The sequence below is a fragment of the Oncorhynchus clarkii genome, chromosome 24 (genome assembly GCF_045791955.1).
Source record: "Oncorhynchus clarkii lewisi isolate Uvic-CL-2024 chromosome 24, UVic_Ocla_1.0, whole genome shotgun sequence".
Lineage (NCBI taxonomy): Eukaryota > Metazoa > Chordata > Actinopteri > Salmoniformes > Salmonidae > Oncorhynchus > Oncorhynchus clarkii.
In genome coordinates this window covers 8,134,174-8,157,736 of record NC_092170.1, presented here as the reverse complement: position 1 = coordinate 8,157,736, position 23,563 = coordinate 8,134,174, and the positions used below count along the sequence as shown (strand labels likewise).

The following is a 23,563-nucleotide window of genomic DNA, read 5'->3' as shown; positions in this document are numbered from 1 at the left end:
TCTGGCACTGCAGGATTTGAGTCCCTGGCGGCATAGTGTGTTACTGATGGTAGGCTTTGTTACTTTGGTCCCAGCTCTCTGCAGGTCATTCACTAGGTCCCCCCGTGTGGTTCTGGGATTTTTGCTCACCGTTCTTGTGATCATTTTGACCCCACGGGGTGAGATCTTGCGTGGAGCCCCAGATCGAGGGAGATTATCAGTGGTCTTGTATGTCTTCCGTTTCCTAATAATTGCTCCCACAGTTGATTTCTTCAAACCAAGCTGCTTACCTATTGCAGATTCAGTCTTCCCAGCCTGGTGCAGATCTACAATTTTGTTTCTGGTGTCCTTTGACAGCTCTTTGGTCTTGGCCATAGTGGAGTTTGGAGTGTGACTGTTTGAGGTTGTGGACAGGTGTCTTTTATACTGATAACAAGTTCAAACAGGTGCCATTAATACAGGTAACGAGTGGAGGACAGAAGAACTCTTAAAGAAGAAGTTACAGGTCTGTGAGAGCCAGAAATCTTGCTTGTTTGTTATTGACCAAATACTTATTTTCCACCATAATTTGCAAATAAATTCATTAAAATTCCTACAATGTGATTTTCAGGATTTTTTTTCTCATTTTGTCTGTCATAGTTGAAGTGTACCTATGATGAAAATTACAGGCCTCTCTCATCTTTTTAAGTGGGAGAACTTGCACAATTGGTGGCTGATTAAATGCTTTTTTGCCCCACTGTATATCCACAGTAAAACAAGTCCTATATCGACATAACCTGAAAGGACGCTCAGCAAGGAAGAAGCCACTGCTCCAAAACCACCATGAATTAGCCAGACTGCACATGGGGACAAAGATCATACTTTTTGGAGAAATGTCCTCTGGTCTGATGAAACAAAAATAGAACTGTTTGGCCATAGTGACCATCGTTATGTTTGGAGGAAAAAGGGGGATGCTTGCAAGCCAAAGAAACCATCCCAACTGTGAAACACGGGGGTGGCAGCATCATGTTGTGGGGGTGCTTTGCTGTAGGAGGGACTGATGAAATTCACAAGATGGCATCATGAGGTAGGAAAATTATGTGTATATATTGAAGCAACATCTCAAGACATCTTGGTCACAAATGTGGTCTTCCAAATGGACAATGACCCTAAGCATACTTCCAAAGTTGTGGCAAAATGGCTTAAGAACAACAAAGTCAAGGTATTGGAGTGGCCATCACAAAGCCCTGACCTCAATCCTATAGAAAATTTGTGGGCAGAACTGAAAAAGTGTGTGCGAGCAAGGAGGCCTACACACCTGACTCAGTTACACCAGCTCTGTCAGGAGGAATGGGCCAAAATTCACCCAACTTATTGTGGGAAGCTTGTGGAAGGCTACCCGCAACGTTTGACCCAAGTTTAACAATTTAAAGGCAATGCTACCAAATACTAATTGAGTGTATGTAAACTTCTGACCCACTGGGAATGTGATGAAAGAAATCAAAGCTGAACTAAATCATTCTCTCTACTATTATTCTGACATTTCACAATCTTAAAATAAAGTGGTGATCCTAACTGACCTAAGACAGGGTATTTTTACTCGGATTAAATGTCAGGAATAGTGAAAAAACTGAGTTTTAAATTTATTTGGCTAAGGTGTAGGTAAACTTCCGATTTCAACTGTACTAGCTGTAATAGGAGAGTCTAGAAGCTCAATATGTGAGGCTACTACTACTGAGGATGTTGCATTTTCAACCTGATGCACAAGGTGTGGAGAGTGTTGGTTACCAGCCAGGGGCAATTGTTTTAAGATGGTCATACCAAGGATCATATGGCTATGTGATTTGGAATCAGCTTAAGGTATCAAAAAATATATATAAAAATGTGTTGATTTAAACATTTAATTTGGCCCATAGAAACGCATTGAATAACAGATAGTAAAAATAATTTTAAAAATCTAAAGGAAGTTTGTTCTGAAGTGTCTCTCCTATATCTGAAAGATATAAGAAAGATCAGGAAACTATATATATATTGTTTTACATGTATTTAAAGATGAGACTTGCAATGGAGATAAACCATGTACTACTTACTGTATGTAGTCTTTGGTAAGAATTTGCAGTGTCGATTTTCAAAAACTTCAACAGTTTACTGAACCATTCTTTCCCACTTGATGCCAGTGCGACAACTCCTGCAAGCCTTACCATCCAAGCCTCTCACTCTCAGCAATGGTTATGTCCAGCAGAAACGTATGGGGGGATACCCTTCCTCCCCCTCTTCTCCCAAAAATGAAGTGTCGCTGTCAATCAAAAGGTAAGACATTGTCCGAATGTGTGGATCTAATACTGTTTTTTCTTGGTATACTTCTAATGTGCATTTCCAAACTCAACCTTAGGGTGGCAGTGTGGCATTGAATCTACTGTACAGTAGGCACTGTAAACTAATGACTGGGGACATGTCTTGCCTTTCATATACCTCTCAATACCCCTATTCACTCTTCACCCTCCCACTCTTTCTACCTCTCGTCTTTTTCCTCTCCCTCTTCCCCCTCTCACCTATCCTCCCCCACCAGGAAGAGCATGTCGACAGAGCGTCTCTCCACGGCCAGGAGGGAGATGGTGTCTGACAGCAGAAGCAGAACCACCTCGTCCAGCAGCTCCGCATGTGGCAGGAGCAGGTGACAGTTTGAAACAAGCATAGACACCGCTAACCCTCTAAACACAGACACTGACTCAGCTAAACCTCGAAACACTGACACAGCAATCACTCCTGCTCTTTCTGGCTAACTGAGAGATCATGGTGTGCAGCCAAGCAACCCTCTGACTGACAATGATGTAGTCATTGGCTAGAGAAGACCAAAGCAGGGAGCACCTTAGCACTGCATTCTCACATACTGTAAGTTTATGCTTAGGCTGCTCAGTGTTACAGTTAACTATGTCCCTCTTTTATCCACAAGGCATCTGTAGCCGTAGCTCACATCAGTGCTAATATACATCTGTGCATACCTCATATACATCTGTACAGTCGACCCGACATCTGAGAATGGGTGTACAGCTCATCTCTGATCTCTGGGGAAAATATCACGACCGCTTGCCACATCCTGAGCAGCCATATCTGCCTCCCTTGCCAGATATACTGTAAATACCCTTTCTTTCTCCCTTTTCGATCAGACAGGTGACATATGGTGTGGGTCTATGTTCTTCCCAGCTCTTCCTCCTTCCTGACATTGTATTCTGACAGTAGAGGTCCCAAGGTCTCGGTGTGGCTTTGTTGACGTCCAATTTAGGACACTCTGATCAGTAGACCGATCGTTGTTTTTAACCTCTCGCTGTTCAGATCAGATGACAAAGGATCATTAAACACGTGTGTGAATGCACCATGGATGCATTGCTGTGCCACACCGCGGTGTTGTATTTCTGTGCAGAGAGCATGTGAATGCACGCTGGATGTTTGACTGGCTTGAATCATTTAGACCCGTGTATGTGTAATGTCTAGGGAGGAGAGGAGACAACCGGGGAGGGTGGTGATATGATCTCTCTATGTTGACAACATACGTATAGAAATGCAGATCTGCTGATGTGTTTTAACATGTACTTCCGTCATTTTAGTCCGGTGCAGTGTTATGTAGGTTACTGTATTTAACAGCATCATTATTTACATACATCTAAGTAATGGTGAACACAGCACAGTTGATTAGTAAAGGAAGATGGAACAGTGTATTCACAGTCAAATGCATGGTTGGTTGCTTGTACCGAACATAAACGCCCAACACCTGCTCATTGTTTGAATAGTAGATAACAATATCTGATCGGTTTTATGGAGGTGCTATTAAGCTTTGAAAGACAGATGGATACAGTCAGTCCGTCCACTCCCTCCTCCCTCATTGAGCTCACTCTGCCGAGGGTGTCAAATTTCAGGGGTGTAGGTAAAGGAGGTGTGGTTACTGAGCAGAGGGGAGGTCCATCAGAGTAAGGAAATTCCTCCCCATTGGTGGAAAAAGTGCCCAGTACAGTTAACGGAATCAACAAGGAAGCCTGTTAGTTGTCGACAGGGTTCTGTTTTGTGAACCACTTTGCCAACACTGTGCTGTTACCTAACGGAAAAGTTACCATGAAGAGATCACCCAGGTAAAGGAATGCTTTATACTTAAACAGTTTGCAGTTAGGAAGGAGATTGTTTAAAAAGCCATTTTGGGTGGATGGATCGTTGATTCCAACAGGAAGCAGTAACTTAAAAAACATATTTGGTCATGCAGACCTTCTGATGGTTTTATTTTCAGTGGGGTTTGGGGAGGGGCAGCACAGAACAAAGGTCAATTGTGATTTACAACATAAACTGTTAAAGGTGCAATACGCAGAAATCACTCTGCCATTTCCTGGTAGAAAAAAAAACTAATAGTTTGCACAGAGAACATATATACAGCTTCTTAGACTTGCTTTCAATGAGTGACAGATCTATAACTCACATTTCTATATGAATTTGGTCAGGTCGCCGAAAAAGTAACATATTGCCGCATTAAGAGCCACAACGTTTGGGCTAAATGCATATTGTTGCGGTATGGTTTTGGAAGCATAAAGCACCTTATCTTTCATATCGGCAACAAATCATAAAAAAAACTGGTTTTGGAAGCATAAAGCACCTTATCTTTCATATCGGCAACAAATCATTTAAAAAAAAAAAAACTTAAAGTTAAATTGATACACACCTTTCATAAGGTTAGGGTTATGGTTACCATATTTCCATGTTACAGCGCTGATTACTGAAGACCGATGGAAGAAAGAGGTGCTAATTTGCTTTCTAGCATGCTCCGAACACCTGTATGTAACGGAAAAAATACGCCAGAAAAGGGTTGTAACTGAACAATACTATAGGCTGCAATTGTGTTAAAACAGTGTACAGTAAGTATATATTTTGCATTTGTGAAATTATTTGAATGTGATATGAAAGTAGAGGGCTTTATGTTTCGAAAAACCGTATTGCAAGCGAGGATTATTAACGTTACTAAACATTAAAACAGAGCGTCGGGATTGTAGTTCACATGGTCCCAGGTTAGCTTAATATTGGACTAAAGGAGCCTAACAGTACTCCTTAGTTCAAGGACCTTGCATGTTCTGTTTAAAGGGTGAATTGGCTCTGGAAGCCAAAACAACCAAATACTCCATCTAGACGTGAATCGATTCTCAATTGCGTTACGTTTCTAGAATCATAAATCCCTCTACTTTCATATAACCTCAAAATAATTTCACAAAACACTCACTGTACACGGTTTGGACCGGTTTTAACACAGTTGCAGCAGTATTTTTCAGTGACAACACGTTGGTGTTGTCTGTCTTCTGTTTACACGCAGGTGTTCAGAGACGCAGATAGCTGATTAGCACAGGCGTCTTCCCTCTGTTTTCTGTAAACTAGTGCTGTAACATGGAAGTATGGGTGCGTGGTGACCCTATAACAGTGTGTAGTAATTCAACCTTTTTTATTTTATTATTATTTTTCGCTGATATAGCATATATAAGGTCCTTATGTTACCAAAATTGTATCGCAAGTGTTAACATTCAGACAGAGCATCGGGGCTCTTAACTAAACCCCCCCGATCGGAAGATACCTTTGTGAATAGACACTAGAGTTGGCGTCTATGAATAGGCTAGGGGGAGCGCTGTCCCGTTCCAGTTTTGGGCAGATCCTTAATTACATTACGGGTGTGTGAGTCAACAAACCAAAAAGAATGGGCATTTTTTTCCACACGGGGTTGATTTTCTATGACAGAGAGGGGCTTACGTAACATTCCCCCTCGCTGTTGCAATGCCTCAGTTTCATTGTGATCGTGGGTGGCTGGTTTGGATTACTGATTCCTCTTGCTCTGCAGAATGACTATTGATTGGCACTTTTGCTCATCCACGTGCATTAGACAGATCAACTGACGCACCCTGATTGCAGACTGGCTCGATGGTATAGCTGAGCCTGAGGACCAGGAACAGATTGCATGTATTTGAATGGCAAATTTGATTCAGGGGTCTGAACGCATGCAAATACTGGTTGAGGAAGAGCTCATGATATCCTGTTTGACCACTTTTCTATCTCGCTATGCTTACTTGTCATACAGTGTTTGATACAGTATGCTCTCAATCACTTCGCCGCCCGGGATAACACAGCTCACTGGGTGCTTAGCATTAATTTGCTCTGAAAATCTCAGCCGTATTGTCTGAGTGCACAGGAACTTGACTAAAACCACTCTCTCCACTGCTGCAACACCATACAGTAATTGCCTGAAACACTCAAACTGCAAGACCACTACATTATTGGCCACAATTTATGTTTGCTTTATGCTAGACAACTGTTCACATCAGTTCTCCAACTTGCAGGTATTTTACTAACTGAGACAACACAATCGTATCACACGTTCCATGTCCTCTCGTTTTCCATGTGGAATGTAGTCTTACTCTTTGTCTAAGTCTATGCAAAATGATGTAAAGCTACAACAATCTGTAAAGAAGGCCATTCTGGATGTATTGTTCTCTGTATTCCGGTAGCACCTGGAATTTACTCGATAATGATGCTAGGCGATAGAGTATTTTCTGGTACTTACTTCAAAGAATTCAACATATGTAACTATCTTGTACCAAATGGTACAGATTGCAACTTGTTTTAATGAATTGAAAAGAAACAAACACACGGATCATAAATAATCACTCAGTAAATGCCTTCGTGGCTTTGGATCTTTCAGTGTCTCTCATTGGACACAACAGGGCCTCTCCTCTTTTTGAAAGCCGCAGGCAGGGAGACAAACAGGTATTTTCTTGGCCACTTTAAAGAGAGCCCTTCCCCGGCTGTCTCGGGTTGCCCCACAAACAACCAGTCTCCAGATGGAATACACTGTAGTGAATGAATGCTCTGCCAAGGACAGAAATATAAAATCCTCACTGTCTACTTATGTTCTCAGTCTGTCAACCAAAATTGGTACTTGGTGTGTGTGTGCCTTGCGAGTATCCAAACTTTTTTTTTTTATTGTCCCAAATGTACTACAATACATTTTCAGTTTGAATAGCAAGAATGAATAAAGCAAGCTGTCAAAGAACAATCTTCAGCAGTATTGTAATTGTATCCACAGTCTCCCTCCAAACTGAATAACCTACTGCGCTATACTTTCAGATGGTTAAGATGGCCTTCATGGCTATTTCATGCCATTCATGTTCCCCACGAACTGAGAGGGATTGTTTCTCCTCGAGTCTCTCTTATCTTACTTATCATCACTCCTGTGACTGTGCTGCCATGGTACTCTCAAACTGACCTACCTCGGCAATCTGTCAGTGGCCTTGGCAGAAACTCATTACTTTTCAGCTGTTGTCGGGTAGTGCTGGAGAGGCCACTCTATAGGATATTGACTGTCGCGTTGTCTCTGTCACTCTCTCTTGCTCTTTATTTCATTCTCTACCACTGTCTCTCTCTCTCTCTCTCTCGCAATAACTCTCCTTATTTTTCCATTTCTCGGCATGGCACCAGTTGTATTTACGGCTACCCCTATCTCATCATGGATACAGTATTTTCCCTTCCGCATTGTGTTTGCGTCTGTGAATACTGTATGTTATATGTGTATGTTGTCTATATGCGCTACAGTATGAACTACTGCTTTTAATCTTGCAGCACTATTTGGATAATGCTAAACGTGCATAAATGGGCGTAAATGGGCTCTACTGTAATTCTACTGTGGATAAAAACATTTTTTGAAAGTAGGCGGTCAGGAATAAAGGATGAGGTCACTGAATCATTTAGTCCATTGTAGCAGGAGTTAAACTGCGTCTCAGAAACGTCAACTGCTCACACAGTAAAACTGCGTCTCAGAAACGTCAACTGCTCACACAGTTAAACTGCGTCTCAGAAACGTCAACTGCTCACACAGTTAAACTGCGTCTCAGAAACGTCAACTGCTCACACAGTTAAACTGCGTCTCAGAAACGTCAACTGCTCACACAGTTAAACTGCGTCTCAGAAACGTCAACTGCTCACACAGTTAAACTGCGTCTCAGAAACGTCAACTGCTCACACAGTGTCTTAACAGTCACCAGTCATACACTGATATCTGTTCTCTTCTCTCTTTTTTTCTGTTTCAGCAAAGAATGCGCTGTCAATGCAGGTATGTCTTACACACGCCTGTGGCTGTACTGTGTGTGTGTGTGTGTGTGTGTAATTCCTTTACCATACTCGGCACCCTTTTATACCTCAGTTTGACTAAAGAATACAGTGTACCTAAGATAATTAATTAAATGCAAACAAAAACATTTCCCGGCACTGAGCATTTTTATGTAACCTTTTATTTAACTAGGCAGTTAATAACAAATTCTTATTTACAATGACAGCCTAGGAGGGTTAACTGCCTTGTTCAGGGGCAGAACAGTATTCACAGATTTTTACCTTGTCAGCTCGGGGATTTGATCTAGCAACCTTTCGGTTACAGGCCCAACACTCTAACCACTAGGCTACTTGCCGGCCCATAACCAATAAGCATTTCCTAGGTTACTACACGGAAATCCATGAAACAGGGGCACTGAAGTAAAGAATGAACATGCCTAATAAACAACAACCAATAGCCTGTCTGTTATTGTTGGGGGCTGTATTCATTTTTAACAAGCCAATTAACTGCATTTTCCCTTGTCCTCTGAGTGCTTGGGTAAATGATTAGGGACCGCAGAGCTGCATGGTCAGAGCCAGAGAGCACACTGCTCCATTATTGAGCTCAGTTGACTCGCCGCAGCACTCTAATGCAAACCATAACCGCAATTAGTTTTTATATGATGTCATGTCCGCCAAGAGAGACGGTATTATGGGGTACCCTGAGTAATTGTAGTGCCTCAAATTTTAAAAAATCTGCAAAGCTTCAGAACAGTTTGAAATGACATACACTAAACCTATATGCGGTGCATTCGGAAAGTATTCAGACCACTTGACTTTTTCCACGTTTTGTTACGTTAAAGCCTTATTTTAAAATGGATGAATATTTTTCTTTTTTTAATCCTTATTATTTTTGAAAGCCTTATTCGAAAATTGATTAAATATATGTTTAAATAAATGTTGTCCCTCATCAATCTACACGCACTACCTCATAATAACAAAGCGAAAACAGGTTTTTAGAAATTTTTGTGTACATAAGTACTCATAAGTATTCAGGCCCTTTGCAATGAGACTCGAATTTGAGCTCGGGTGCATTCTGTTTCCATTGATGAACAGTTTCATCAGTTCATCAGGCACCTAGAAGAGTCTCAGACCATGAGAAACAAGATTTTCTGGTCTGATGAAACCAAGATTGAACTCTTTGGCCTGAATTCCAAGCGTCACTTCTGGAGGCAACCTGGCACCATCCCTACGGTGAAGCATGGTGGTGGCAGTATTATGCTGTGGGGATGTTTTTCAGCAGCAGGGACTGGGAGACTAGTCACGATCGAGGGAAAGATGAACAGAGCAAAGTACAGCGAGATCCTTGATGAAAACATGCTCAAGAGCGCTGAGGACCTCAGACTGGGGTGAACGACTCTAAGCACACAGCCAAGACAAAGCAGGAGTGGCTTTGGGACAAGTCTCTGAATGTCCTTGATTGGCCCATCCAGAGCCCGGAATGGAACCCGATCGAACATCTCTGGAGAGACCAGACACTCACCATCCAACCTGACAGAGCTTGAGAGTATTTGCAGATAAGATTGGGGGAAACTTCCCAAATACAGGTGTGCCAAGCTTATAGTGTCATACCTAAGAAGTCTCAAGTCTGTATTTGCTGCAAAAGGTGCTTCAACAAAGTACTAAAATAAAGGGTCAGAAATACTTTTTAATTTGTAATGCATTTGCAGCAATTTCGCTTCGTCGTGTGTGTGTGTGTGTGTGTGTGTGTGGGGAAAAAAAAATATTTAATCCATTTTGAATAAGGCTGTGATGTAATTAATAAAATAATAATAAGTCACTTATGAACAAATTCTTATTTACAATGACAGCCTAGGAACAGTGGGTTAACTGCCTTGTTCAGGGGAAGAACAACAGATTTGTACCTTGTCAGCTCAGGGCCCAACACTCTAACCACTAGGCTACCTGCCGCCCATAACAAAACGTGGAAAAAGTTAAGGGGTCTGAATAGTTTCCGAATTCACTGTATTTTGCCTCAGTGATTTCAATGCACAAATCCTGCCTCTTACATGGGTGGGGGAACAGAATTTATTTGAGTGCTTATGTTCAGAAGGCTGTTACATTTCACTACCTACCGCTTGCAAGGAACGGTATAGAGTGTTTCACCATAAAAAAATAAATAAAATGAAATCCCTCCCCTTCATGTTCTTATCTCGCCCCCTCTCCTGTGTCAGAGGATGGCTATGTGAGGATGTTCCTGAGGGGTCGGCCAGTCACCATGCACATGCCTGACCAGAAGAGGGACAGCTACAGCCTGGACCACAAGGGGGCGCTGCCTGAACACAAGCTCAAACTGCAGTGGGTGTATCCTTCTGTCGCTGACAAACAAAGAGTAATGTTGCTAGGCATACAGGGGTGTATTCACTAGGAACTAAACGGAACAAAACAGGAAGGGACCTACCTGAATGTTTCCAATATAAACTTGTTTTTGTTGCACATTTTCAGTTTGCTAGGGTTGGACGAATGATTACACCCCAGATGAACCAGGGAAAGCTTGGTTTGGGACAATGGCTCTAGAAGTATAATGCACATTTTCAGAAAGGACATTTCAGTGTTGCATTACTGACGTCACACAAGAATATAAGACCACTTTTGACTATTTTGTATAGTTGACCACTTGTGTTTATGAGTTTATGGTTTAACGTCTTTGGTTTGTATTGTACTTGCCATCTCAGAACTTATGGGGAGGCATCAGCCTCCTACTGTTCAACCCTATGGTTGTTCAGACAGGATTACTGTTGTGGTCCTTAAACCCTCGGTTGTCCAGGTATGGGTACAGGGGCAGAGACTGCCGCTCCAACCTCTACCTGCTCCCCACAGGGGAGATAGTCTACTTCAATGCCTCCGTGGTGGTGCTCTACAATGTGGAGGAACAGCAGCAGAGACATTACCTGGGCCACAACGACGATGTCAAATGGTAAGGCTAGTTAGTGTGCTTGGTTCAGCATCTCCCACTAGCATAACCTTTGGTTGACCGGCGCAAGCACACAACTTTTCTTCAGGAAATGTACCTTTTTCTTCTTAGCCTTAGCTTCCACTGCAGAGGGTGATGCCGCAATGCACGTGATAGGCTTCGCAAAAGGGCAAGAGGTTTTATTTGGCATAAATTTAGCTAAATGTGATTGCTCACTGTATGCCATTCACAGTGTCGCCTGATTATCGTCAGCTGTCATTTGATTGAAACCGAGGCAAGGTAGATTTGCATTTTCCAAGGCTTACTGTGCAAAGAGAACTTCCTTAAATGACACATTGATTCAGGATAAACTAACTCTATTTAAATTAGGTCCTGTTTGAGGCAGTGTCTCCTGTGCAAACAAAGGTTGGGCTGTATATGGTAATATCCTACTTGCACAGTATCATTTTCATCCATGTTGGGCTACAGCCAACTCTTTGATGTTCTTGACCAGCTTACTTGTTCATTTGTATTGTAGACTAATGTTTTCAGTGTGGCTATAATAGTGTAGAATTTACCTTCAAAATGTGCAAATGCGTTCATGAAAGTTATGTACCATCACAACACTTGTACTTCTTCAGGGGCCTTTGTACCAGTGTCTTTGTTGTAGGGCCCCATTTTTTTTCCTTTTTGAAGTATTATTAACTGTTAATAATGAAGGTCTGAATAAATGAGTTGACGTAGACTGCATTACAAGCCATTGAGTACAGAGACTGGAAAACAAACAAGAAGTCCCCAGAGGACAAGTGGGAAAGGTTAGCGTAGCCTTATGGCCGCGTCACTGTCATTGTGCGTCTTTCCCGGCAGCTTAGGCATCCATCCAGACATGGTCACCATAGCCACTGGACAAGTCGCTGGAACCTCCAAAGATGGCAAGGTACATTTTTAAAATCAACATTTTCTCCTATTCTAAAGGAATGACCTCTTCTGGGAATCGTATTGTGGTTCACAGTAGTATGTACATGGCTGCGGTGTTTTCAATTTCTCTCTCTCAGACCCACTCTTTCTCTCTCTTTCCTTAATTTCATTATCAGCTGTTAGAGGGCAAGGTACATTTTAAAATCAACACATTCTGACGTAATGACCTGTTATGTCCTCTTATGGCCATCTCATATATTTCACTGTAATACATGACAGCACTGTATCCAATTTCTTTCTCTCACACCCACTCTCTCTCTCAGCTGTTGCCTCCTCATGTGCGTGTGTGGGATTCGGTCAGTCTCAATACCCTGCATGTCATTGGGATGGGCGTGTTTGACCGGGCGGTCACCTGTGTGGCCTTCTCCAAGTCGGTAAGCGCTCCACAACGTGATTACACACCTAACTTTGAGAAAGTCATTCATAGTCATTTATTATTACTTTGAAAGCAGGTTCCATGACAATAGGCAGCATACTATGCATTCAGGCCCTTTGACCTCTTCCTCATTTTACTACGTTACAGCCTTATTCTAAAATGGATTCAATCGTTTTTTCCACATCAATCTACATCTAACCCGCAATGACAAAGAAAAAACAGGTTATTAGAAATGTTTGCACATTTAAAATAACTGAAATATCACATTTACATAAGTATTCAGACCCTTTACTCAATACTTTGTTGAAGAGCCTTTGGCACCGATTACAGCCTTGAGTCCTCTTGGGTATGACGCTACAAGCTTGGAGTTTCTTCCATTCTTCTCTGCAGATCCTCTCAAGCTCTGTCAGGTTGGATGTGGTGTGTCGCTGCACAGCTATTTTCAGGTCTCTCCAGAGATGTTCAAGCCTGGGCTCTGGCTGGGTCACTCAAGGACATTCAGAGACTTGTCCCGAAGCCACTCCTGCGTGCTTAGAGTTGTTGTCCTGTTGGAAGGTGAACCGTTGCCTCTGTCTGAGGTCCTGAGCACTGGAGCAGGTTTTCATCAAGGATCTCTCTGTACTTTTCTCTGTTCATCTTTCCCTCGATCCTGACTAGTCTCCCAGTCCCTGAAAAACATCCCCACTGCATGATGCTGCCACCACCATGCCTTGCCGTAGTGATGGTGCCAGGTTTCCTCCAGACGTGACACTTGGCATTAAGGCCAAAGAATTCAACCTTGGTTTCATCAGACCAGAGAATCTTGTTTCCCATGGTCAGAGTCTTCAGGTGGGCTGTCTTGCATTTTACTGAGGAGTGGCTTTCGTCTGGCCACTCTACCATAAAGGCCTGATTGGTGAAGTGCTGCAGAGAAGGTTGTCCTTCTGGAAGGTTCTCCCATCTCCACAGAGGAACTCTGGAGCTCTTTCAGATTGACCATCGGGTTCTTGCTCACCTCCCTGACCAAGGCCCTTCTTCCCCGATTGCTCAGTTTGGCCGGGCGGCCAGCACTAGGAAGAGTCTTGGTGGTTCCCAACTACTTCCATTTTAGAATGATGGTGGCCACTGTATTCCTGGGGACCTTCAATGCTGCAGACATTTTTTGGTACCCTTCCCCAGATCTGTGCCTCGACACAATCCTGTCTCGGAGCTCTACGGACAATTCCTTCGACCTCATAGCTTGGTTTTTGCTCTGACATGCACTGTCAACTGTGGGACCTTATATGGACCGGTGTGTGCCTTTCCAAATCATGTCCAATCAATTGAATTTACCACAGGTGGACTCCAATCAAGTTGTCGAAATATCTCAAGAATAATCAATGGAAACAGGATGCACCTGAGCTTAATTTTGAGTCTCATAGTAAAGGGTCTGAATACTTATGTGAATGTGATATTTTTGTTTTTAATAACTCTGCACACATTTCTAAAAACCTGTTTTCACTTTGTCATTATGGGGTATTGTGTGTAGATTGAAGGGAAAAAATAATTGAATCCATTTTAGAATAAGGCTGTAACATAACAATGTGGAAAAATTCAAGGGGTCTGAATACTTTTCGAATGCACCTTTTTATACACTGCTCAAAAAAGGGAACACTAAAATAACACATCCTAGAGCTGAATGAATGAAATATTCTTATTAAATACTTTTTTCTTTACATAGTTGAATGTGCTGACAACAAAATCACACAAAAAATATCAATGGAAATCAAATGTATCAACCCATGGAGGTCTGGATTTGGAGTCACACTCAAAATTAAAGTGGAATACCACACTACAGGCTGATCCAACTTTGATGTAATGTCCTTAAAACAAGTCTAAATGAGGCTCAGTAGTGTGTGTGGCCTCCACGTGCCTGTATGACCTCCCTACAACTCCTGGACAGTCTGTGGTGCAACGTGGCGTTGGTGGATAGAGCGAGACATGATGTCCCAGATGTGCTCAATTGGATTCAGGTCTCGGGAATGGGCGGTCCATAGCATCAATGCTTTCCTCTTGCAGGAACTGCTGACACACTCCAGCCACATAAGGTCTAGCATTGTCTTGCATTAGGAGGAACCCAGGGCCAACCGCACCAGCATATGGTCTCACAAGGGGTCTGAGGATCTCATCTCGGTACCTAATGGCAGTCAGGCTACCTCTGGCGAGCACATGGAGGGCTGTGCGGCCCCCCCAAAGAAATGCCACCCCACACCATGACTGACCCACCGCCAAACCGGTCATGCTGGAGGATGTTGCAGGCAGCAGAACGTTCTCCACTGCGTCTCCAGACTCTGTCACGTCTATCACATGTGAACCTGCTTTCATCTGTGAAGAGCACAGGGCGCCAGTGGCGAATTTGCCAATCTTGGTGTTCCTTGGCTAATGCCAAACGTCTTGCATGGTGTTGGGCTGTAAGCACAACCCCCACCTGTGGATGTCGGGCCCTCATACCACCCTCATGGAGTCTGTTTCTGACAGTTTGAGCAGACACATGCACATTTGTGGCCTGCTGGAGGTAATTTTGCAGGGCTCTGGCAGTGCTCCTCCTTGCACAAAGGCGGAGGTAGCGGTCCTGCTGCTGGGTTGTTGCCCTCCTACGGCCTCCTCCACGTCTCCTGATGTACTGGCCTGTCTCCTGGTAGCGCCTCCATGCTCTGGACACTACGCTGACAGACACAGCTAACCTTCTTGCCACAGCTCGCATTGATGTTCCATCCTGGATGAGCTGCACTACCTGAGCCACTTGTGTGGGTTGTAGACTCCGTCTCATGCTACCACTAGAGTCAGCATTCAAAAGTGACCAAAACATCAGCCAGGAAGCATAGGAACTGAGAAGTGGTCTGTGGTTACCACCTGCAGAACCACTCCTTTCTTGGGGGTGTCTTGCTAATTGCCTATAATTTCTACCTGTTGTCTATTCCATTTGCACAACAGCATGTGAAATTTATTGTCAATCAGTGTTGCTTCCTAAGTGGACAGTTTGATTTCACAGAAGTGTGATTGACTTGGAGTTACATTGTGTTGTTTAAGTGTTCCCTTTATTTTTTTGAGCAGTGTATGTTAAATATCCATAAATTGTCTGAAACAAATAGAGCTATTTATTTGCACGATAGATATATATATATATATATATACATATATATATATATATATATATAAATATAGATCGATCTCTGACAAATACCTGTGCTTCAACAGAATGGTGGTGCTCATCTCTGTGCCGTCGATGACGCCAATGACCACATCCTGTCTGTGTGGAACTGGCAGAAGGAGAAGCAGCTGGCGGATGTGAAGGTGATGAATCCTCACAGACTACACTACAGTATGCATGAGGGGAGCTGCTTTCCTTGGTATTGCATGGTGTATCACTGCAATAATGACTAGTCTTCATAAATAAAGAAAAGTGAAGGCGTCAGCAGTGTAGGCTTGGGTATGAGTAAGTGTTGTCGTCTGTGGTGCGGTCAGTCACCATTGTCTGCAAGTTCAGGGGTCGAATTCTCCTCTCATCCCCTTCAGTGCTCCAATGACTCAGTGCTGGCCGCAGCCTTCCACCCCATGGACGCCAACCTGATCGTCACCTGTGGGAAGTCCCACTTGAACCTCTGGACCATGGACGGGAACACTCTCACCAAGCGCCAGGGGCTGTTTGAGGTATGTCGATGACCGAAATACAACTGTTAACTTCTGCCTCCTGTTACAACTGATAACCGTAAAAAATATATATTGTGTACTCAAAGTACTTATTGAATTATAACAGAACTGTTAAACCGTTTCTCCCAGAAAAACGAGAAGCCCAAGTACGTGCTGTGTGTGGCCTTTGCTGAGAACGGAGACACCATCACAGGAGACTCCAGTGGGAACATCTTCGTCTGGGCCAAAGGTCTGTTTGAAGACAATCGCCTTCTCAGCCTCCATAATTCAGTGCTCTGCAATCAGTCATTCAATTCACACATCCATTTCTTTACTTTCATGAAAGCAATTTATTAAGAATAAAGTAGCAGTCGCACAAGTCCACGTCAAACGTCCCTCCTTGAAGCATATTATTTGACAGCTGTTTGTGATTGACAGGTGGGAACCGGATCAGCCAGGTGGTGGCGAGGGCCCATGAGGGCGGGATCTTCTCCCTGTGTGTGCTGAAGGACGGTACACTGGTGTCCGGTGGAGGGAAGGACCGCAGGATGGTGCTCTGGGACCATGACTATAACAAGCAGAGTGAGATGGAGGTGAGAGAGGAGGGTGTGGGTGACTCTGAAGGATGAGTAAACCTTATGCACATAAGGACATGCTGTACTCTATATGAGCCAAAATCCAGTCTGCTGCTGAGGTCATCACTTCCCTTGACTTTTTCCTTAGCACAGGACGGTTAGAAAGACCAAGTGTTTGTTAACTAAACGCAGCAAAAAAAGAAACGTCCCTTTTTCAGGACCCTGTTTTTCAAAGATAATTTGTAAAAATCCAAATAACTTCACAGATCTTCATTGTAAAGGGTTTAAGCACTGTTTCCCATGCTTGTTCAATGACACATAAACAATTAATGAACATACACCTGTGGAACGGTCGTTAAGAGACTAGCAGCTTACAGACGGTAGGCAATTAAGGTCACAGTTATGAAAACTTGGGACACTAAAGAGGCCTTTCTACTGACTCTGAAAAACACCAAAAGAAAGATGCCCAGGGTCCCTGCTCATCTGTGTAAACGTGCCTTAGGCATGCTGCAAGGAGGCATGAGGACTGGAGATGTGGGCAATAAATTGCAATGTGAGATGCCTAAGACAGCTCAACAGGGAGACAGGACGGACAGCTGATCGTCCTCGCAGTGGCACACCACGTCTAACCACCTGCACAGGATCGGTACATCCGAACATCACACCTGTGGGACAGGTACAGGATGGCAACAACTGCCCGAGTTACACCAGGAATGCACAATCCCTCCAATAGTGCTCAGACTGTCCGACATAGGCTGGACTGAGGGCTTGTAGGCCTGTTGTAAGGCAGGTCCTCACCAGACATCACCAGCAACAACGTCGCCTATGGGCACAAACCCACCGTTGCTGGACCAGACAGGACTGGCAAAAAGTGCTCTTCACTGACGAGTCGTGGTTTTGTCTCACCAGGGGTGATGGTTGGATTCGCGTATATCATTGAAGGAATGAGCGTTACACCGAGGCCTGTACTCTGGAGCGGGATCGATTTTGGACGTCATGGTCTGGGGCGGTGTGTCACAGCATCATTGGACTGAGCTTGTTGTCATTGCAGGCAATCTCAACCCTGTGCGTTACAGGGAAGACATTCTCCTCCCTCATGTGGTACCTTTCCTGCAGGCTCATCCTGACATGACTCTCCAGCATGACAATGCCACCAGCCATACTGCTCGTTCTGTGTGTGATTTCCTGCAAGACCGGAATGTCAGTGTTCTGCCATAGCCAGCGAAGAGCCCGGATCTCAATCCCATTGAGCACGTCTGGGACCTGTTGGATCGGAGGGTGAGGGCTAGGGCATTCCCCCCCCCATAAATGTCCGGGAACTTGCAGGTGCCTTGTTGGAAGAGTGGGGTAACCTCTCACAGCAAGAACTAGCAAATCTGGTGCAGTCCATGAGGAGGAGAGGCACTGCAGTACTTAATGCATCTGGTGGTCACACCAGATACTGACTGTTACTTTAGATTTTTACCCCCCCCCCCCCCCCCCCTTTGTTCAGGGACATGTTATACCATACTCTTAGTCACATGTCTGTGGAACTTGTTCAGTTTGTCTGTTATTGAATCTTGTTATGTTCATACAAATATTTACATTACATTTGCTGAAAATAAATGCAGTTGACAGTGAGTACTTTTTTTTTGTTTTTTTGCTGAGTTTATATACACTACTGTTCAAAGGTTTGGGGTCACCTTAGAAATGTCCTTGTTTTTGAAATAATTTTTCTTTAAATTGTCCATTTAAGATAACATCAAATTTATCAGAAATACAGTGTAGACATTGTTAATGTTGTAAATGATTATTGTAGTTGGAAATGGCAGATTTATTTTTATGGAATATCTACATAGGCGTACAGCAACCATCACTCCTGTGTTCCAATGGCACGTTGTGTTAGCTAATCCAAGTTTACCATTTTAAAAGGCTAACTGATCATTAGAAAACCCTTTTACAATTATGTTAGCACAGCTAAAAACTGTTATTCTGATTAAAGAAGCATTAAAACTGGCCTTCTTTAGACTAGTTGAATATCTGGCGCATCAGCATTTTGTGGGTTCGATTACAGGCTCAAAATGGCCAGAAACAAGGAACTTTCTTCTGAAACTCTTCAGTCTATTCTTCCTCTGAGAAATGAAGGCTATTCCGTGTGAGAAATTGCCAAGAAACTGAAGATCTTGCACAACGCTGTGTACTACTCCCTTCACAGAACAGCGCAAACTGTCTCTAACCAGAATAGAAAGAGGAGTGGGAGGCCCCGATGCACAACTGAGCAAGAGGACAAGTACATTAGTGTCTGTTTCTCAAACTAGACGCCTCACAAGTCCACAACTGGCAGCTTCATTAAATAGTACCCGCAAAACACCAGTCTCAACGTCAACAGTGAAGAGGCGACCCTGGGATGCTGGCCTTCTAGGCAGAGTTGCTCTGTCCAGTGTCTGTGTTCTTTTGCCCATCTTAATCTTTTATTTTTATTGGCCAGTCTGCGATGTGGCTTTTTCTTTGCAACTCTGCCTAGAAGACCCAGCATCCCGGAGTCACCTCTTCACTGCTTGACATTGAGACTGGTGTTTGGCTGGTATTATTTAATGAAGCTGCCAGTTGAGGACTTGTGAGTCGTCTGTTCAAAAACAAGGACATTTCTAAGTGACCCCAAACTTTTGAGTGGTAGGTAGTGTCAGTGTCCTTTGGGTAGTCGTAAATGCAACTTGAGAATGACCGATGAGATGTATAGTTTTATGCTCGTTGCTGTCGTGTGTCCTCTCTCTCAGGTGCCTGAGGCGTTTGGGCCAGTGAGAGCCGTGACTGAGGGGAAGCAGGGGGAGCTGTTAGTGGGGACCACCAAGAACACCATCCTTACAGGCTCTTTCCCTGAAACACTCAACCCTATAGTACAGGTACACCACCTCTCAATTTCCACTTTAACTAGTTATTTCCTACGCTTCAGTAGGAAGTATATATCTGTTTTTACCTGTTTATAACCCCCATATTCCTCTTCTCTCCCTTCCTCTCTTACCGTTCTTCCTCATCGGTCTCCATTTTGCTTTTTCTGCACACGCAATACCCTTTCTCTATCATCTCACCTCTCTCGCCTCCTCTCTTAATCTCTCAGGGTCACACAGATGAGCTGTGGGGTCTGGACATCCATCCTTCCATGGAGCAGTTTGTGACTTGTGGCCAGGACAAGCAGGTCCACCTATGGGACACCAACTCCCATCAGCCTCTCTGGAGCAAGACCATCGAGGTTCTCAATCTTCCGACTCTTCTCTGTAGCTAGTCTCTTTGGAATATACACCAGCTTCCAGAAGAGAGTTGTAGTTTGACGCAGTTGGTTCTGCTCTAATGACAAAGGCACCTGAAACAACATCTAGCTGGTCATTTAGTGTATTTACATCAGTCCATAGTAAGTGTCCTGACTTCATTTGTCACATACACATGGTTAGCAGATGTTAATGCGAGTGTAGCAAAATGCTTGTGCTTCCAGTTCCGACAATGCAGTAATAACCAACGAGTAATTTAACCTAACAATTCCACAACTACTACCTTATACACACAAGTGTAAAGGAATGAAGTATATGTACATAAAAATATATGAATGAGTGATGGTACAGAACGGCATTGGCAAGCTGCAGTAGATGGTATAGAGTACAGTATATACATATGAGATGAGTAATGTAGGGTATGTAAACATTATATTAAGTGGCATTGTTTAAAGTGGCTAGTGATGCATGTATTACATAAAGATGGCAAGATGCAGAAGATGGTATAGGGTACGGTATATACATATGAGATGAGTAATGTAAACATTATATTAAGTGGCATTGTTTAAAGTGGCTAGTGATACATTTTTACATCAATTCTTCCATTATTAAAGTGGCTGGAGTTGAGTCAGTGTGTTGGCAGCAGCCACTCAATGTTAGTGGTGGCTGTTTAACAGTCTGATGGCCTAGAGATAGAAGCTGTTTTTCAGTCTCTTGGTGCCTGCTTTGATGCACCTGTACTGACCTCTCCTTCTGGATGATAGCGGGGTGAACAGGCAGTGGCTCGGGTGGTTGTTGTCCTTGATGATCTTTATGGCCTTCCTGTGACATCAGGTGCTGTAGGTGTCCTGGAGGGCAGGTAGTTTTCCCCCGGTGATGCGTTGTGCAGACCTCACTACCCTCTGGAGAGCCTTACGGTTGTGGGCGGAGCAGTTGCCGTACCAGGCGGTGATACAGCCCGACAGGATGCTCTCGATTGTGCATCTGTAAAAGTTTGAGTGCTTTTGGTGACAAGCCAAATTTATTCAGCCTCCTGAGGTTGAAGAGGCGCTGCTGTGCCTTCTTCACCACGCTGTCTGTGTGGGTGGACCAATTTAGTTTGTCCGTGATGTGTACGCTGAGGAACTTAAAACTTACTACCCACTATTGTCCCATCGATGTGGATAGGGGGGTGCTCCCTCTGCTGTTTCCTGAAGTCCACGATGATCTCCTTTGTTTTGTTGACGTTGAGTGTGAGGTTATTGTCCTGACACCACACTCCGAGGGCCCTCACCTCCTCCCTGTAGGCCGTCTCATCGTTGTTGGCAATCAAGCCTACCACTGTAGTGTTGTCTGCAAACTTGATGACTGAGTTGGAGGCGTGCATGTCCACGCAGTCGTGGGTGAACAGGGAGTACAGGAGTGTCTTGTATGTGATGGTGCACCATGCAGTCCTGCTGATCCTCCTTGTCTCCCTCCGTTCCCCAGGACCCAGGGCGTTGTGCAGGGTTCCACCCCAGTGGAGCTGTGCTGGCAGTGGGGACCATGACAGGAAGGTACTGTACATCCTCAGACCCTCACACATTGGTGTCATTCCCCTGATACTATCAAATGGTCTCACTTACAGTATACTTCCTCATCCTGTCTGTGTGTCTGTAGGTGGTTGGTGCTGGACGCTGACACCCGAGACCTGGTGTTCATGCACACTGATGGCAACGAGATAATCTCTAATATCAAGTACTCCCCAGGTACTGTACAAGACACCGTCATTTACAATATCATACTGTGTATCCCAATTTAAATATACACATGGTTAATGGCTCCAATAAGTCTGAACAAAACAGTACAGGATTATACAGTATTCTTATCCTCCACCTCCTACATCCATTAAAAAAAGAACTCTCCTGCTCTTAGACGGCAACTTCCTAGCCGTAGGTTCCCATGACAACTTTGTTTACATCTATGCCGTGATGGAGAATGGCAAGAAGTACAGCCGCGTGGGGAAATGCACTGTAAGTAAGAAAGACGATCCCTTTTATGGAAAATTAAATCCTTCTATTTTCTGAACTATTACACTAACATTTTTGGGATTTGAAAAAAAAAAAAGTTTTTTTCCCTCCATAGGGTCACTCCAGTTTTGTCACCCATCTGGATTGGTCCGTCGACAGCCAATACATCGTAACCAACTCAGGAGACTACGAGATCCTATTCTGTGAGCCTCTTTTGTCCAAACGGATAACTCTGTCTACAACTGTAGTCTATGTTGTGTTGTGGTACATTCAAGCTCGTCTTCTGTTTGTGGTAAAGGGGAAGCTTCAAGCGGAAAACATGTGACGAGCATGGACCTAGTTCGTAATGTGGAGTGGGCAACCTCTACTTGTGTTCTAGGCTTCAGTGTCTTTGGTGAGTTACCACTTCCTGTTTGGGGTAATGATGGCAAAACCAGACTGTAGCTTTATAAATCCAAGAAACTAAACGTATATGCTTCAACTGTAACTCACTGAGTTCTTTACAGTCAGTTCAGGTCACTCTAGCAATTGCAGATTGTGACAGCAGTCCAACCACTTTAAAATGGAGCTGTTAGTCTTTGCAGTTGTATCAAGTGGAGTCTCTTGTTTCCTGCCTCTGGGCTGGTTTGGTTCGCAAGTAAACAGTCTACTCACCTATTTTGTTTTACTGCTATATCACTGGTTCTATATAGGCGTTTGGCCTGACGGTGCTGACGGCACGGACATCAACGCCGTGTGCAGGTCACATGACTCCTCCCTGCTGGCCTCTGCTGACGACTTTGGCAAAGTGCACTTGTTCTCCAACCCCTGCTCCCAGCCAAGGGTGCGCTTGTCATCATTTACATCTTATACGTTTTATTTGAGTGTTTTCTCATCCACTTAAGTTAACCTGTTTGCATCTGAACATATGTAGGTTAATCATTCAGGGGGAAATACTTCCAATAAATCAATGTTTTTTTTAATGAAGTGGAAGTTAGGATTTTTCTAATTAATTGTCAACCTTTTGTGTCCGTCTCCCTTCTCCCTCCTTGTCACGACATGCAGGCCCCAAGCCATACCTATGGTGGCCACAGCAGCCATGTGACCAACGTTGCCTTTCTCCACGACGACAGTCACCTGATCTCCACCGGAGGGAAGGACACCAGCATCCTCCAGTGGGTGGTCGCCTAGACAACCCTGCGGCATCAGTCTCCACCGTCGCCTCCTGCCCACCAGAGGGCAGCAATGCTGTGCCTATAAAAACACCCACCTTTTAACCCTCTCCTCTCTGCACATATGTTTGATGGTACTGTCCTGAGGTGCCACTAGGTGGGGCACTGACTTCAGAGAATAAGCATGTCGAGACTATTTTAAGGCTATTTAAACACAGTTGTAGCTGCTATTTATGTTGCAAAGGTCTATAGAGGTATATCTGAGTGGCTGTGGTATTCTAATATTAACTGTATTGTGGTGGTGTGGCACCTAGCACTTAATACATATTTAGGAGTAAGCTTAAGCTGTGCTTTGCCTTCGTTTTGTTAATAAAGTTTCTAACCCAATCATGTTTGAATACTCTCTGATACTGTATTTACCAGAGGCAGTGATTCAAACGGTGTACAGCGACTTTAAAAGGTAGCGCTAAAATAATGATGTTGAATGTAATGTACAATTGCAAACCATCTTCTGACTTGCTTTAGTGCTACCGGTATGTAGTCAATCTACTACAGTGTACTCGTATCACTTCCTGCCAATGAAACATACAG

The 23,563-nt window shown here is 43.8% G+C and overlaps 1 protein-coding gene across 2 annotated transcripts in view; it reads left to right on the top strand.

The window, feature by feature from the left end:
- The window catches only part of LOC139382411 (echinoderm microtubule-associated protein-like 1), a 38,657-nt gene extending 15,295 nt beyond the window's left edge, over nucleotides 1-23,362 (top strand). The window contains exons 3-23 of one of the 2 annotated variants that reach the window (XM_071126439.1): nucleotides 2,136-2,268; nucleotides 2,528-2,632; nucleotides 8,061-8,083; nucleotides 10,293-10,422; nucleotides 10,886-11,035; nucleotides 11,879-11,948; nucleotides 12,106-12,120; nucleotides 12,253-12,363; nucleotides 15,582-15,677; nucleotides 15,900-16,034; nucleotides 16,164-16,263; nucleotides 16,452-16,606; nucleotides 19,345-19,470; nucleotides 19,686-19,817; nucleotides 21,301-21,368; nucleotides 21,472-21,560; nucleotides 21,727-21,824; nucleotides 21,937-22,024; nucleotides 22,120-22,215; nucleotides 22,514-22,644; nucleotides 22,866-23,362. In XM_071126439.1, coding sequence (XP_070982540.1) covers nucleotides 2,136-2,268; nucleotides 2,528-2,632; nucleotides 8,061-8,083; nucleotides 10,293-10,422; nucleotides 10,886-11,035; nucleotides 11,879-11,948; nucleotides 12,106-12,120; nucleotides 12,253-12,363; nucleotides 15,582-15,677; nucleotides 15,900-16,034; nucleotides 16,164-16,263; nucleotides 16,452-16,606; nucleotides 19,345-19,470; nucleotides 19,686-19,817; nucleotides 21,301-21,368; nucleotides 21,472-21,560; nucleotides 21,727-21,824; nucleotides 21,937-22,024; nucleotides 22,120-22,215; nucleotides 22,514-22,644; nucleotides 22,866-22,991 — 2,177 coding nt within the window. In that variant the 3' untranslated portion in view covers nucleotides 22,992-23,362. Of the gene's footprint in view, nucleotides 1-2,135; nucleotides 2,269-2,527; nucleotides 2,633-3,956; nucleotides 4,083-8,060; nucleotides 8,084-10,292; nucleotides 10,423-10,885; nucleotides 11,036-11,878; nucleotides 11,949-12,105; nucleotides 12,121-12,252; nucleotides 12,364-15,581; nucleotides 15,678-15,899; nucleotides 16,035-16,163; nucleotides 16,264-16,451; nucleotides 16,607-19,344; nucleotides 19,471-19,685; nucleotides 19,818-21,300; nucleotides 21,369-21,471; nucleotides 21,561-21,726; nucleotides 21,825-21,936; nucleotides 22,025-22,119; nucleotides 22,216-22,513; nucleotides 22,645-22,865 lie in introns of those variants that run through there. The other variant, XM_071126438.1, reaches the window with a different exon arrangement.
- The last annotated feature ends 201 nt before the right edge of the window (nucleotides 23,363-23,563 follow it).